The 17197-nt window shown below is 34.7% G+C and overlaps 1 protein-coding gene across 2 annotated transcripts in view; it reads left to right on the top strand.

The window, feature by feature from the left end:
* LOC127716634 (uncharacterized) overlaps nucleotides 1-17197 on the top strand; it is a 75586-nt gene that overhangs the window by 32493 nt on the left and 25896 nt on the right. For both annotated transcript variants that reach the window (XM_052222879.1, XM_052222878.1), the window contains exons 8-9: nucleotides 10903-11909; nucleotides 12254-12338. In XM_052222879.1, the coding sequence (XP_052078839.1) occupies nucleotides 10903-11909; nucleotides 12254-12338 (1092 nt within the window). The remainder of the gene's footprint in view (nucleotides 1-10902; nucleotides 11910-12253; nucleotides 12339-17197) is intronic.

Genomic DNA, 17197 nt, shown 5'->3' with positions numbered 1-17197 from the left:
ACCTCTACATAAATCTCTATAAAAAGTAAAATTCGTAAAAGTTAATATTTGTATACATCATATCAAAAACTTTAAATGGAAAGTTAAAAAGTAACACAACTTCAAATAAAAAATGTTGAAATTAATATAAAAAGCACCTCTGGCAAAAGGGAAACAAACTACTAGGCTGTACCAACTGGTTTGCTGCCTTAACTAAGGTATACTCATTGATGATTGAATGGCATTGGTTCTTACAATTTTGGATATCAATCAAATGAAAATTACGATATTCTCAAAGCATTTTCTAAAAGCTATTTTCTCGCATTTTGTTTTTAATTCTATCATTTAGTTTATCTTCTGATCACATAATGCTGTTTTTCCCTGTATAATCCATACAAAATGTGTCATTTTGTCACAACCTGTAGTTTGAGAAAATGCTCGATGACCTTTCATATTTATTATATTTTTGAACATTTCACAATATATACTACGTTTTGGCGAAGTCTGAACAAATTCTATCATTTTTAATCTATACTCCCATACCACCTTAAAGACGATTTTCGACTCTTTTTTTTTTTGCGTTTTGTCATATATTATAGAAAATTATAATAGATAAAGATACACTTTAAATCACAAAAATGATCAGCAAGTCAAGATCTACTAACAAGTCAAATTTTGCCGACATAGTTAAGTAGACTGTGACTCTTTATAGGAGTTATTGCCCTTAAATGGGGATTTTTTTTATCCTCTTTCGTGTTTTGAGCAAAACTTAAGAAGATAGAAGGAAACTAAACAGCACATGATCAGCAATACAAGATCAACAAAACAGATTTTGTCATGAAATCTATTCTTGTTTACAATGTTGGAGAGTGTCCTTTGTTGAATATAAACATAGACCAAGGTGATCACAAAGGCTCCTTAGAGCCTCTAGTTTATTATTATTAGAACTGTGTATAGTTGGTTAACTATGACTTTTAAGACCAATGTCGAATACTTTTCGCTTGATAGATTTTTGGAACAGATGTGAAGTACAGGGTTATTTGAACGGACGGTATTCGAGTTCGAACGTTTTCTAACTCAAGTATGATTTTCTTACTTTTACTTTCGACATGTAAAGGAAAAGAGGGGCGAAAGAAACCAGAGGGACAGCCAAACTCACAGATCGAAAATAAACTGACAACGCCATGGCTAAAAAGAGAAAAGACAAACATAAGTACACAAAACACAACATAGAAAATTAAAGACTCAGCAACACGAACCCCACCAAAAACTGGGGGTGATATCAGGTGCTCCGGAAGGGTAAGCAGATCCTGCTCCACATGTGGCACCCGTCGTGTTGCTCATGTTATTACAAACCCGGTAAATAGTCTAATTAGGTAGGTCACATTCGTGAAAAGGGAACGGGATTGTAGTTACGACATAAGGAACATATCCGATATCATCTGTGAAACGGATATTCCATAACGGTCAACCAACTCGTGATGGCGTCCGTAAAATTTACGAAGGGATGATTTCAACTTCACCATTTGGAACTCTTGGTTTAATAGCTTCCTTGTGAGCAGCAACCCTCTATCAAGGAAATCATGATAGGAAATACAAACCCGGGAATATTGTATCAATTGGGAGATATATACTCCGTATGCAGGTGCTGCTGGAACGTTGCTACATAGAAATGGAAAGTTCACAATTGGGAAGCTGAAATCATCTCTTTTGTCGTAAAGTTTTGTTTTCAACCGACCCACATTGTCAATTTTTAAATGTAAGTCAAGATATGAGGCAGACTTAACTGTATCTGTTGTATCCTTTATCTCTAGTTCGATAGGACAGATGCGTTCAACATAGTCACCAAATTTTGAATGATTTAGTGAGGGAACATCATCTATATAGCGGAACGTAAAGTTAAAGGATATTGCTAACTTCTTATCTTTCTTCCTAAGAAGTTCCTGTATGAAGTCAGCCTCATAATAATAAAGGAACAAGTCGTCAAGAAGAGGGGCACATTGGTTCACATGGGAATGCCGATAGTTTGTTGAAAAACACGTCCTCGAAACGTAACAAATATGTTGTCAATCAAGAAATCAAGCATCTTGATAATGTCAGTTTCAGAGAATTTTTTGTTTGAATCAGAGTGATTCTTTACAAAGTAAGATTTATCCCTCCCTAAGACAAGATACTTGTATCTACGTTGGCCATTCTTTTTTATGAAACAAAGCAATACCAACTCTTTCAATTTGTCTTTTAGTTTGGAATGAGGAATACTACTATTGCAAGATGAAAGTGTCTTAGATTGCATGTACTCTAAAAGATCTTTGGAATTTGTTAGTATGTTATAGATATTTCTTATCTTTTGGATAGTTTTGTGGTGTTTCGTAAATTATACCATAGCTTTTGTTGAAAGCCCCGGCCTTAACCTCACGAGACCGAAGGTCGAGTAAATTATACCATAGCTTTTGTTGAAAGCCCCGGCTTTAACCTCACGAGACCGAAGGTCGAGTCAGGTTGCCGGGGGGGGGGGGGGGGGGGGGGGTCAACAAAAACTATGGTATAATTTACGAAACATCGCAAAACTATCAAAAATATGAAATATCTGTTTTAACCTATTGCAACTTTCACTGTTAAAAATATTTTGCATAGATCTTTTTGTTTTGCATTCAAAATAATTTGATAAGATTCAGGTAAAATATTCCCTTGATTGGGGCCATTCAAACCCCGCCCACTTTCTAAAAATCACGGACTTCTTAAAAGGCGCGGATTTCAGTTAGACAAGATTCATATGATAATACAGAAAGAATAATAGGATCGCTATATGTGTGCGATGAAGTATAAGACATTACCCTGACACAAATTTGTGAAGATTTAAATATATAGGAAAAGACCCAATTCTTGAATCATCACGATTACAGACTTTCACGGATTCAGCAAACGGGAAAATAATTTCACAAGGACAGTTTTATGGATGATGGTTCAAAAAATGTTATTTGTCGGACTATAATTATGCTGCATTGGAGATTTAAGCATAAACTGCATAGACGATTCCCAGTTGAAAATAAAATTGCTTTGCTGCTAAGGGTGAGTATTTGTTTTATCAATCAACATTAATAAGTTAAAAATGTTTATACTTATCTTTAAGATTTAAATATAAATTTAAATCATACCCCATTTAATTTATATCATTTAATTTATATCAAAAGCCAAAACCATAATTGATATTTCATTTCTAGATTAAGAAAATGCTACTCAAGTTGGCTTAGAATTTAAGCTTCTTTTTCGGTAACCCGACCCTACCTAATTATAACGGTCTTCCGTGACAGTTGTTTTAAGTAAGAAAACTCATGACAAATTATCAGCTGCAGTCGAATCTTATTTATTTCCAACCTACATTAACATTTTTAACATGAACATGTCACCATAAACATACTTTTTTTATTAGGCTTATAATAAATGTGATTAATATAACCTTTTGAATAAAAACAATATTTTTTTCCAGGCTAGAAGTCTCGTTTACAGATGGAAGGAAAGACACAAAAGATGTCGAAATTGACAATTGACAAGAATCGATGTACGCAGATTTTTAATTTTGTAGAGCAGCACGGACGCATATCGGGAGAAGAAATTCAATCTTGCCAACTCAGAATTAGAAGAAAGAAGCCGATGACGAGTTAGAAAACAGCTTTTGATGAAAAGGCCCTTTTCAGGGGCAAACAGATATTTCAAAAAGAATCTAAATTGTTGTGACATCTTAAAACTATTGTATAATTGTGGTCAAGGTCAATTTTTTATAGCACATTTTCTAAAAATAAACCATGGTATAACTAAATTATACCATAGTTTGCTATGGTATAATTTTCGGTTATTGTAAATTATACTTAAGTCTGCCCTCGTAGGTTTAATAACAACGGTATAGGTTAACTACATTTGATTCACGCCACCTCTAGAATAGGCAGTTTCACAATAACTTTGAAGCCCGGCTTTGATTGCTGATAAAATAGATGTTAATAATCTAGAAAGAGGTTTCGTGGAGCACTTGGAAGACCCAGCAATATACCGTTGTTTGTAAGGACACTTATGTAGTTTAGGTATCCAATACAGTGTTGGAAGATCCAGTTCTTCATCTTTGGTTGAAATTCCAAAGGAACATAGAACAGACCTATGATTATCCACGATTTCCTCTTTGGTAAGTGTCGTGAGGGTATATGTTGAGTTTCCAAGTGAATTGTCAATACCTAATTCATTTATCAAGCAGTTTATGTAATGAGATTTACACACAAAAACGATGTTATTTGGTCTTTATCTGCGGGGACAACAACATATTTGTCATGGAGGTAGGACAAGTATTTTGCAACATTTGGGTCTTTAAAGAGTGACATAGCATGTGTATTGATAGACCCATTCAGTTTCTTAATTCTAATTTGTATAAACGACCTCACAGCCTTACAGTTAAGCTCATGTCATGAATTTCACGCCCTTATTGTAAAGAAACTTCAATAAAGTGCAGACTATATGCCAGGTCTTTCTGACAACCAGTGACAAACAATTTGGGGCGTAATTTAAGGAGGCTTTTCCAAGGATGCAATTGCTCGTAGACTGTATATTTACCCTCTACAGTAGACCAAATAATCCACAAATTCCGCAAAAGGGATCTTTTAATGATAGGCCATGGAGTGAGACATAAAGCAACAAACGCCCAGCAGGACCGATGCATTTGTCTTAAACATCTCCGATATTGACTCCGCGTGACTTTCTAATTGACACGAGTATCCATTGGTGTTCATGGTAAAACCTTTGGAGCTATATCAGTTTGCGTGGAAATTAATAAAGAGCACGGCGACCTTTCCTTGGTGATATTTTAATGGCCATCCGGCGTAAAAAAAATATCTGTTAACCAACAACCATCTTATGTGTACCAAAAGCCGTCAGCGATGGTCACACAGACAATTTGCTACCTTCGTGGACCAAAGTCTGGCTTTTCGCGGGATCCTATTAAACATATAGTGTTGTCACTACCATGTGCTGTAGAGATTTCGTTGCACAACATGACAGAAACATTCTTTTTTAGGATAATCCTATTGATTTGATAATTCGACATTGGATGTTTCATATACCGAAAGAAAAATGATAATGAAACATTTTTGTTTGATATCGATCTATTGTTTGAATTGTAAATTTTCATATTCAATTTTTTTTTAAAGATTATCATTTTGAATATAGATTTTATTTTTGTTGGACTTGCGCTTTTATTGGCACTCAGTTCATGTAAGCTGTCATTTTTTTAAATGTGCTAATCCGAGTCCTGGACTGCATTTCAGCGGCTTTTATTCGTTTACTTTTGTGTACATTTTATACAGACCAGTATTTTTTTCAATTGTTTTTACCAATATTTTAGCTGCATGTAACATATTGAACACTCAGAACAGCGAAACAAAATTTAGATTTCAGAAATAAATAGCCTTTAGCCATCAACGAATAGCCGATGACTTTTCAAGAGTATTTTCGTTAAAGGATGATTCCTTTATTTTTGTGCAATTTTTTATCTTAATGACCAAAAAAAAAGATAAAAAGAACATTACGTAAAGCATTAAGTATCACCTATAGTATTTTACAACCTTCATTGGTGGAAGTTCATATATATTTCTGCTGGTTTTTTTTTAGTATATAAGTTATTGTCCTGAATAAACATCTTTATGCGTTTGTGCGTTTTTGCGTTTCAGTTTTTATTGTGAAATTTCTTCTATCAGCCAAGACAAACTTTAAATTCGGCCGTTATAAATGTTTTCGCCAGAAATCCATGTATTATTATCTAATAGCTACAAATTTAATCATTATCTAGTGCCCTTAGATGAGATTTTCCGAGACGCTGGGTTTGAAATGGGGTACCCCATTCAATTTTTACAATATTCGCAATCTTTAAAAGATGCAGATGGGAATTTTCGGTCCTTATGAATGTGTTCGCAAGGAATTAAATTATAATTCCTTGAAGGATCCTCAAAAAGCAACTATTTAGGACCCCCTTGGATTAAAGATCTTCCAAGACAACGGGTTCGAAAGTTCAGTTAAACATATGTCTTTTTTAAACAGAATATTAATGGACCTGGCACAATGAAGTCTTGTCCAAAATATGATTATAATACGACACTAACGGAGCAGGATTTGCTTACCCTTCCTGAAAACCATAAATCATCACGGTTTTTTACAGGGTTCTTGTTGCTCAGATTTTATTTTTCAATGTTGTGTTTTGTAGACTGTTGTGTGTCTTGTTGTTTTTCATTTAGCTGTGGCTTTGTTGGTTTGTTTCGACCTTTTTTTAGTGTGATTGCCCCTTTGGTATCTTTCGCCTCTCTCTTATATATGATATCACAATAATTATATATATGTAAGCGTTCATTTATATGGATACAATGTTGAATTAAAATAGACGTAATAATTAGATGAGTGAAAAAAAGAAAATGAAGAAATAGAAAAAAGGGGGCATAAACAGGAGAAGTAGAAGGCAAGATATAAGGATATATGTACGTGTGAGGAGTTGGCATTCTTAGTGTTTTACACAACAAGGAATATTTTAGATCGTGTTATATAGACAAACGCTTATTCATTCTGGTTGTAAGTTAGTCTGTCATCCTCAAACGTGTTAGCAATGGTGTACCTTCTCCAATTTGTAGAATGCATGGGATATTCAAAGATTTAGACAAACATGTTCAAATCTTTATAATAGTTTAGAAATTGATCAAATCAAATAATCCATGTGTGATGGTTTCGTTATTGAAATTCTAAATATGTTTAACCGCGCTAAATATTATATATGAAAATCATACAAATAAGTCAGGAACGGGGGTTCAACCTGTAATTTAGTAGTTGTTGTTTGTTTCTGTATATCATATTTGTTTGTCGTATACAGTTTTGTAAATCAATCAAGCCGTTGGTTTTTCTCGTTTGAATTGTTTTACCATTATGGTAAATGGTGTCGGCGTTTGCTAAATGTGGAAGTGCATACATTTACGTCATTTTATAGCTTATACGCATAGTTTCTTCTTTCCGCTAGTGATATATATAGTCACCATTTGCACTGATCTACGAACGGCCGTCTGTCCGTCGCTCCAAAATATTTTGCAACATTTTAGTTTAAAAAATTTCTTTTAAGTCTGGTAATAATTTCGTCATATTTCCAACAACTTTGTTTTTTTTTTAAACATTACAAACATTACAAATATAACAAACAATGCTTTAACTTTTGGAACACTATCGCAAAGTTTAAGGAATACATGTGTAGCTATTTATTGAGATAAACTGTATTAATCTTTAAATTTCGGAATTGTCTAGCAACTATTTCGAAATGGCGTACCGTTAAGACGTTCGAGCTAGGCAATTCAAGTAATAAGCAAACTTTGGTTAACACAACAGCATTGTCAGCCAAGTAATTAATTGTTGTTTGACAAACTTGAAAAGAGGGGGGGGGGAGTAATTAAAAGGCTACTTAGCATTTTCTTAATTTTTATAACGAAATAGATGTGCACAATATTTTAGATACAGATAGTGCATTTCTAAATATATATAAATTTCTCCTCACTGAAATGCGATACTTTTAATACTAATCCGTAAATGTGATTAAGTTTTCGGTATATTTCTTATCAATAGAGTATGCATGTACAAACCAAAGAAAGATGACTGTATCCCGGGTTATTACTCCTGAAAAAGAAAGATAAATAAAATCAAATCTGGAACTAGTCTCGGTTACCCAGACGGTTGAATTTTACAAATCAATATGTGATGATCTGTGATACAAGTGGAAAATATCAATGAATTAAAAAAAAACATTATAATCAAACATAACTCTGTTAAAAAATTGTGTATTTACAAGAAGTAGTTTTTAAGTAAACAAGTTAGTTAAGTTGTTTAAATGAGTTAGTTTAGTCGTTAAACAAGTTAGCTAAGTTGTTAGCTAAGTCGTTATAACAAGTAAGCTAAGTCGTTATAACAAGTAAGCTTAGTCGTTATAACGACTTAAAAATAAAACTCCAATCAAATAAAAACCAAAAACTGCTAATTTTCCTTAAAATTACAAATTCAGGGGCAGCAATCCAAAAACGCGTTGTCTGATGTGTCTGAAAAATTTCGGGCAGATAGATCTTGACCTGTGAAACATTTTTACCCCTTGTCCGATTGGCTCTAAATGCTTTAGTTTCAGAGATATAAGCCAAAATCTACATTTTACCCCAATGTTCTATTTCTAGACATGGTGGCCATCTTGATTATTGGGCGGGGTCATCGGATACTTTTTTGAAACTAGATACCCTAAGGATGATTTTGGCCATATTTGCTTTCATTTTGACAGTAGTTTCAGAGGAGAAGATTTTTGTAAAAGTTAACGACGACGACGGATGCCAAGTGATGTGAAAAGCTCACTTAGCCATCTGGGCCAGGTGAGCTAAAAAAGCAAAACGGACAAAAAGCAACGGACAAAAAGCAAAAGTGTCGGACAAAAAGCAAAATTATCGGAAAAAAAGCAAAACGAACAAAAAGCAACGGACAAAAAACAAAATTGTCGGACAAAAAGCAAAATTATCGGACAAAAAGCAAAACGGACAAAAAGCAACTGACAAAATGCAAAAGTGTCGGACAAAAAGCAAAATTATCGGACAAAAAGCAAAAGCGGACAAAAAGCAAATTGCGGGCGAAAAGCACCGTATCATAAAGTACCAAGTGTTTAAAAAAAAAGGCAAAGTCAAACCTACAATGCTCTCGACTCTGGTCTCTCGTTTTATCGTTTAAAATATGTTGACCAGGTTATGTTTGTTTTGGTTAACGTAAAATTTGGTCACCGATTCTTGGCATTTACCCTACACCTCCTCACACACACAAAGTAATTTGTCTACAAGCGACAACTTGTCATTGGAAACTTCAAACATGCATGACAATGAACAAAGGTGCTAATTTGATGCATAACTGGATACAAATGATATATGCAGTTTTAAGCTATTTTGTTCAAATCTGTCCTTGTTATAGTTTCACTTTGAATATGAAACTCGTTTATATAACATATACCATACATCAAATATTAGAAATATTAAAATTCATATATATATACAACCAGTTACACATGTAGGTAAAGATAATTCATAACATGCATCTTTTACGAAATATGTGCAACAATTATTCAAGAAGCACGTTTCTTATTAAAAGAATATAAATAATACTTTTTACAATTATTTTTTTTCGAATTTTGATTGTGACAAGTATTGAATTTCGGAAACGAATTTCTATATTTAGATTAATTAATGTTTTCCTAAAAAAATATTTTGTCTGACATAAAAAAATCAATTGTTGAGTACACGCTTCAAGCTTGGTTAGACTCAACATAGCAGACACTTCCACGTTAATTCTCTACCAGCCAGGTCAAGCTTGTTTTAAATCAAAATATGTACATGTATTGATTTCAAATTATTATTTGATGTTATTGTACCTATTAGAAACATAATTTGAAAATTTCTTAATTTGTTAAAGAAGAAAAGTTCACAAAAGAGAGGCGAAAGATACCAGTTTCTGCTTCACATGTGGCAACCGTCGTGTTACTCATGTTAGTACAAACCCGGTAATAAGTCTAACTAAACCACTTTTGTGCGCGTCACATTGAGTATTTTAAAAATTGATCCAGACCTTTTGAGTATTTTAACACCGTGTCTATTGCTAAACCGTTAGTTTATTTTCGTCTACTCAAAGGGTAAATTGGGGTATAGAAATACGACCATCCCTTGGTCTGCTTCCGACCGCTAGTACTTTCCTCGCCGAAGTGGGAAAATAAAATTAGTTTCCCAAAGGAAAGATTAAAATTACTATAGAAATAAAAGTTCACGCCGTGAGATTTGAGTAGGTTCCCATTGTGAAAAGTAATCAAATGTATATATAAGGCTTCAAATAAAATCTGAATTGACAATTCCTAATTTAGTGGTACTTACCTTTCAAATATAAACATAGACATATCTCGTATTGTCAAACCAATTTAGTAAAGAATCTAGAGGAGGTTTCTTTATATTTCATTTTCGTCCATTTACATTTTATATATAATACAAGTGAAGTTCTTGAATTTCTCTTTACAAAACTAGGCAAATAATTGCATGTTTTTTTAAACCTCAAGGATGCAATATACGGATGTAAGCAGCAGAAATCAGCTACTCATAAACGGTTTTGTTAATATACCAGCGAAAGGATACCTCAATCATTTTTTTACTGCAGCTAGAACACTTCCTGTTGTCTTTATCTACCACATAAAGTAACAAAGTGATATTTCGTGCAATGTCGATTTCTTCACAATTTGAGATTTGTTTAGGGATGGAAATACGTTTTATTTTTGTGTTTACATTTTCATAACTGTAAGTGTAGCTATTTTCAGCTGCAGTATATAAACAATATTAGGTCAATGTCAGAAAAATGTCAGAAAAATGTTAACTATTATTCGGCACAAAATAATTGAAGGGCTCGGCAAACTTCGCCCTTCCCAGTTTCTAAGTCTCATACAAAAAAGTTGATATTTTTCAGACATTCACCTAATATTGTATATTTTCATACATTGATGGAACTCTCAGACTGGTTTTATATCATAATAACAACAAGGAAACAAAATATGAATACCAAATTAAAATAGATTCTGTTAAAATATGCTCTCTCTCTCTCTCTCTCTCTCTCTCTCTCTCTCTCTCTGAATTCATTTTTTTAAGTAGATATAAAGAATATGCACACTTTTTTCCGTGAACATACACATAACATTTCGGAACAAGACTGTAAGGGTATAATGCTTTCAGTAATATACAGAAATATCGTACTCTCTGAAAGTATGACTTGGCAAATAACGTATTGTTTTTCATCTTATTGTTCTATATAATAAACAACCCAGTCTTTGAAAAGTGTTCAAAAACCAAAGATAATCTATTTCAGGAGAAAAAGATAGTCATGGACTTAATTTTGTATTTCCGGTCTGGCAACATGATGGTGACACAAAGTTTCAAGTTGATGTATTTGGAGAGGAAACAGATGTTAATGGCGAAATAGTTAAATATTCGAATGGCATATTTTATAAGAACGTAACATTAGAAGGCGTATATGGATCGGATACCGTGGAAGATCAATCTGTTATGCAGGTGATTCGTATAAAATCTTATTCTGAGGTATCAGCTACGTTGATCATGTGGAAAACAGGTGTAAAAGCCATATCAACATTGTTGTATCCAGTTGATATGTGGGGACTTGAGTATCATGCTGCCAGTTATTGTCCTATGAATTGCACTTCCTACTGTTTTATAACTTCAGCATACAATAACACAAACGTGAAAATTGTGTTTAAGTCAATTAATTTTAATGTTACTATTACAAAGCTAGATCATTCGTTTACTGCAACAAATACATTATCTATTAATCTAGAAATTAAAGAATATACTTATGCTAAAATTGAATCTGTTAAGGATTTGACAGGTACCTATATAAAGGCAGATAATCCTATTTCTGTCATATGTGGATCAACGTTTGAAAACAGCGAAGTTGCAGAGCAGATATTTCCTGTTCAATATTACGAAAACGGACTGTTTACAAACGTTTTTCAGTTATATACTGATACGATATACAAGTACATAGTTCGAATTATGGGATCAGAGCACTTTACCCTATGTGAAGTTCGTTTAAAAGGAACAGAGAACTTTATTCATTTATTTTTCCTAAAAGCTGCAGGTGACTTTTATGAATTAAACAAAGATAGCTACGAAAACGTTGAATCCATTTCTTGTAATCTACCTGTTTTTGTATGGAGTGTCATTTTTGAAGGTGATGACAAGGGTATGATGATTATCATTCCATCCACTGAGCTAACAGCAGACATGTACAAATGGAATGTCAGTATTAATGACGATGCTATTGGAACTAGTAATGGAATGAAATTTAGTGAACGAGAAGTACGTTTTTCCATTAAAAAAACTTGAAAGATGCCCTTTTCCTTCCAAAATTAAATCATTCACTATCAAACCATATACTTTTTTATGATATTTTTTCTTTATGAATTTTCCGTTTTGCTGATAAGATAATTGTTACTTGTTTTAGATTGAGAATATATTTTTTACAGTTATGAATTATGATAAAAAAAAAATATGATATATCATAAAATATTTTCTTTAATTTCAATTATATAGAAAATAAAACGGTTGAATTAATTTAGAGTTTTGTAATTACCTTTTTTTTTACTAACATTTGAAATAACATTTATCTATTTATTGATTTATTTATTATCAATATGAATTAGGTCTGCACTTTACATAATTTGGAGGACCCTGATTGTGATGGTCTGACCAAAGAAGAGATTTGTACAGTTAAAGGTTATAACTTTAGTAAGTAAACTTAAAAAATATGATGAAGTACACTCTATTTATTATATTGGTACCTAAAATGTATTTTGGTTAATGTACCATTCTTATTCCTGTGTAATGTAACTGCATGATTTGAACACACAACAGTATGCAATGCTTCTACGTTCCTTTCTTTGTATTACTATTTTCTTGGGCATGATAATCTTTAAAATGGTAAAGAATGCGAATCCAAGCACACAATTTTGTATTCAAATAAATATATGTCGATAAACTACCATTCAAGACTTAACATCAAGAAACCGAGGAAAACAGTAGGAATTGAACGCCAGTTACATGCATTAGTTTCCACGGCAGTGAAAATGTGTAAGCAAGTTATATCAAAACGACGAGACTAAAGCCAGCCCCCACTATCCACTTGCGTAACAAGTCTTGACTATAAGCTAGCTATATAATAATGGAACTTAATTAAAGCAATAAATTCATTGTCAATTACAATTTATGGGTATGAAATAATGCCATCAACTGATGTTTGTTGATACGAATGACAAGAGATGTTTGGACTTACCTTACAAAAAAAAATCGCAAAAAGACATCTACAGGGCCACATACAGTCTAATTTAATTGGCGAGCGTCATGGCAACCAAAAAGTTTATACAAGTATGAACCCGTTTCATGATGATTGACCAATGGTTTACTGGGGTATATAAAAATGCTTCTCCGTGGACTTCTCACATCCTTCAATATAACCCATGTTAAAAACGTTTGGATGTGCAGGGTGTATAAATTCGCAGCCCCATCGATATCCGGTCTGAATGGGGACGTTAAATCTGATTCTTTTTGTAGGGAGGGTGACATGTTCTCTGAAGGTTACGGAAACCTTTGCAACAACTCTCTCAGTCTGAGGGATCCGTAGGTTGCCTGTTGCAATGCAAATTTTTCCGCCCGTAGCAAACACTTCCTCATATTCCAGTGGCTGTCGAAATTTCTCGCCCTTCAACTAGGGGCAGTCACCTTCCTATTAGAAATTTCGTTATTTTTTTCTCGTCCTGAATTTTTTTTTCCAACTGGACGTAAAGCCCCCGTCACACTAGATCACGATCGCAACACGCTCACCGCGATCTAAAATAAATTCAGATCGTGGTGAGGTCGCGGTATGAGCGGCATGAAAATGAAAATTTTCTTTGTTTTCACGATGCTACCACGTCCTCATTACGCTTCTACAACGATCCCGCTACGATTATACCACGTTCTCACCACGCTTATTCTGCGACCTCACTACGATTATCCCGATCTTACTACGCTCATCACGTTCTCACTAGACCATACTACGTTTTATCCGATTGCAACACGATCTTACTACTGCGATTATAGCACGCTCTTTTGTAGACGAAACGCGCGTCTGGCGCATATACAAAATTTCAATCCTGGTATCTATGATGAGTTTATTTACAACCACTGGGTCGATGCCACTGCTGGTGGAGTTTTTATTCCCCGAAGGTATCACCAGCCCAGTAGTCAGCACTTCTGTGTTGACATGAAATATCATTGATATGGCCATAATTATAAATTAACTGTTTACAAAACTTTACATTTTTGAAATACTAAGGCTTTTCTACCTCAGGAATAGATTACCTAAGCTGTAATTTTTGATCCTCAATACTCTTCAACTTTGTACTTTATTTGGCCTTTTTAACTTTTTTTGATTCGAGCGTCACTGATGAGTCTTTTGTAGACGAAACGCGCATCTGGCGCAAATACAAAATTTCAATCCTGGTATCTATGATGAGTTTATTTACCACGATCATACTACGATCATACCACGTTCATACCGCGATCTTACTACGCTTTCAGCAATAACGTCAACATCGTGTTCCATATAAATACTGTTCCAACATCAATCCATAAAAACTTGTAGTCAGCATCAACCAAGGCAAGGAGTACCAGTGAGAAAAACCTTTGTAATTGTGGTAAAGGGATCCAGTTTTAGGTGGGCATCTAATAGCAACATGTTTGCCATCTAATGCACCACACGCATGTAGAACGTTCCATCTCTTCTGAAATTCGTCTGCAATAGCACTCTAATCATTTAGGTCAGTTGGACATGAAATCACCTCATCTTTATATTCTTCAACTATTGCTCGGCAAACCGCGGGTAAAAATGTGCTTATAGTATTCCGAGCAACTCTAAAGTCATACTTCAATGTCTAATACTTGTCACCAGTAGCTAAATGTCTTAAAGTGATGGCAAGTTAAAGACCAGGTTCTTGGACCAACTCTGTTAAGAAGTTCATCGAACATCTCTGGTGGCATTCTCAAAAAATTAAAGAAGGAAGGTTCATTCTCGATTCGTAACTCGTTCATCAACTGATCATAATGACCAAACTGGAGTCTCCTTTCGGTTGATAACCAAGGACGAACCCAACAGGACCTACGCCGTCTAAAATTTCCTTATTCTTCTTCTTCGCTCTCTCAATAACAATATCATGACCCGGTCGTTAAAGCTAGGTTCACACTGCCAATCAGATCAACTCGATCAAGCCCGATAAAGACAGATTAACCGATCGGGAGACTGGTCTGACTCGTTTGACAAGAATGTTCGGGGTGGTCTACCTTGCTCGTCATCGCTCTGACTTTCTACCCGTTTTTTTACATGTCAAAAAAGTTCGAGTAGAGATCAAGAAGCCAATCACTCGAGAAGAGATCGGGAATTCGTCGAGTAGCGGTCGAATTGATCGGGAAAATATCGTGTAGAGGTCGAGTTTGGTCGGAATACAAATATTTAACCGATCAGTACTCGATCATCTCGACCTTTTCTCGACTTATATCCGATTGCTTCCTGACCAACGCCATCATGTTTCATCTGTTGTTCAGATTAACTCGACCAATGCCCGATCACTTTCCGATCGCGTCCCGATCACTGCTACTACTATTGTTTTTTATCCCAGACTAACTCGACCAATACCCGATCTCTACTCGACCAAATTCGACCACTTTTCGATCTCTACTTGGTCATACACGAGATCACGTGACTGCTTCAAGATTCTATAAAAGGGTGTGCAGATCTGATAAACTCTCATAACTTGCTGGTGCTCCGGAAGGGTAAGCAGATCCTGTACTACACGTTGTCCCGTCATATTGCTTAACAAAGGTACCAATCCGGTGACAATTCTCATTTGGTGGTGTCATTTTCAATAAAAGAGGATTAAATTTTATAAAAAAGAAAATACAATCGGTTCAAATTATTTTTATTATCATTATTATTATTATTATTTTAAGTATTTCCTTAACTATAAGGATCTCCTAATGAACGTGCAATAAAAAAAAAACTACATTTTTTTAAACGCAGAAAAAAAAAAACAAAACATATACCAAAGCTAAAGTTAAACTTATTATAAAACAAAACAAAACCTAAATACCTTCATTTTAAAACAATCTAGGCAATTTTAAAACACATGAGAACAAGATGTCATACTAAAATATCTACATCGGCGGTTTCATGGTGAAACTACAAGTAACTGTATAATTACACTGCTGAACTAAATAAATACTATATTGCCACTCAACTGATTCAGAACCTGCTGGTGAATTGAAATAGTGCTTAAAAGATAGGCGAAAGATACCAATCTCATTGTCGAAATAAACTGACAACGCCATGGCTAAAAAAGAAACAGACAAACAGCAGTACACAACATAGAAAACTAAACATGCTAAAGACTGAACAACACGAACCCCACCAAAAACTTGGGATGAAACTTAAGATAGTATCTTAGACGGACCCCAGTGGATGTCACAGCATTCCTTCCACGGATATGATCAATATCTACCATCTGCCTTCCCTGACGCCATTCACCAGATTGTAGTTGATTGTGAATGATAGAATCAATGGTCTCTGCATTGATTGAATGGTAACCAAAATAAATGGAGAATGTGTCCATGGGACACAGATGATGCCTCGCTTGCACATAACGTTATAAAGGGACATAACTCAAGAACGATAAAAGTGACGCAACCCAAAGTCTAACTTGATCTGAGTTTTCTTGTGATAAGCATTGTGTATAAGTTTCATACCATTTGGTTGAGGCAAACTTAAAATAGAGAACGGAAACGGAAAATTCAGCAATTTTTCCATTTGTATAGGTACAAATCTAGAACGGTAAAAGTGACGCCACCCAAATTCAAACTTGATCTGTGCTTTGTAGTAAAAAGCATTGTGTATAAGTTTCATAACATTTGGTTGAGGTAAACTAAAGTTAGAGAACGGAAACCAATTTCGAGACGTACGTACGGACGTACAGACGGACAAAGGTAACACTTCATGTCTCCTCCGCTGCGGCGGGGGCAAAAACATCAGACGTTTTCATACTGAAATTAAACACCCAACCAATTGCCGTCTTACCCTACGACCCCTATACGATCAGGTCGATCTGGTTTGGTCGAGATCGGGATGAGATCGAGTATAGTTGATTTAGTCTAGCCCCACAAAACACAAAAACGTTCAAGGAACATTAAAGTGTGGACTACCAGTAACGTTATAAGAACGTTATGATATAACGTTATGAAAAACAATCTGGAACCTTAATAGAACCTTGTGTAACCAATCTGGAACCTTGATAGAACCTTGTGTAACCAATCTGGAACCTTAATAGAACCTTGTGTAACCAACCTGGAACCTTTATAGAACCTTGTGTAACCAATCTGGAACCTTAATAGAACCTTGTGTTACCAATCTAGAACCCAAATTTAACCTAATCCCAGACAACATGTGAACGTTGGCACAACAATGGCCCAACGTATCTACATTCATTGGCCCAACGTTGTTTTTAGACGTTGGCCCAATGTATAAGTGCAAAGTGGCCCTATGTTGGCCCAGCGTGATGGCT

The sequence above is a fragment of the Mytilus californianus genome, unplaced genomic scaffold (genome assembly GCF_021869535.1).
Source record: "Mytilus californianus isolate M0D057914Y unplaced genomic scaffold, xbMytCali1.0.p SCAF_9, whole genome shotgun sequence".
Lineage (NCBI taxonomy): Eukaryota > Metazoa > Mollusca > Bivalvia > Mytilida > Mytilidae > Mytilus > Mytilus californianus.
The sequence above is the reverse complement of the archived record's forward strand: the minus strand, read 5'-3'. Positions and strand labels throughout refer to the sequence as shown.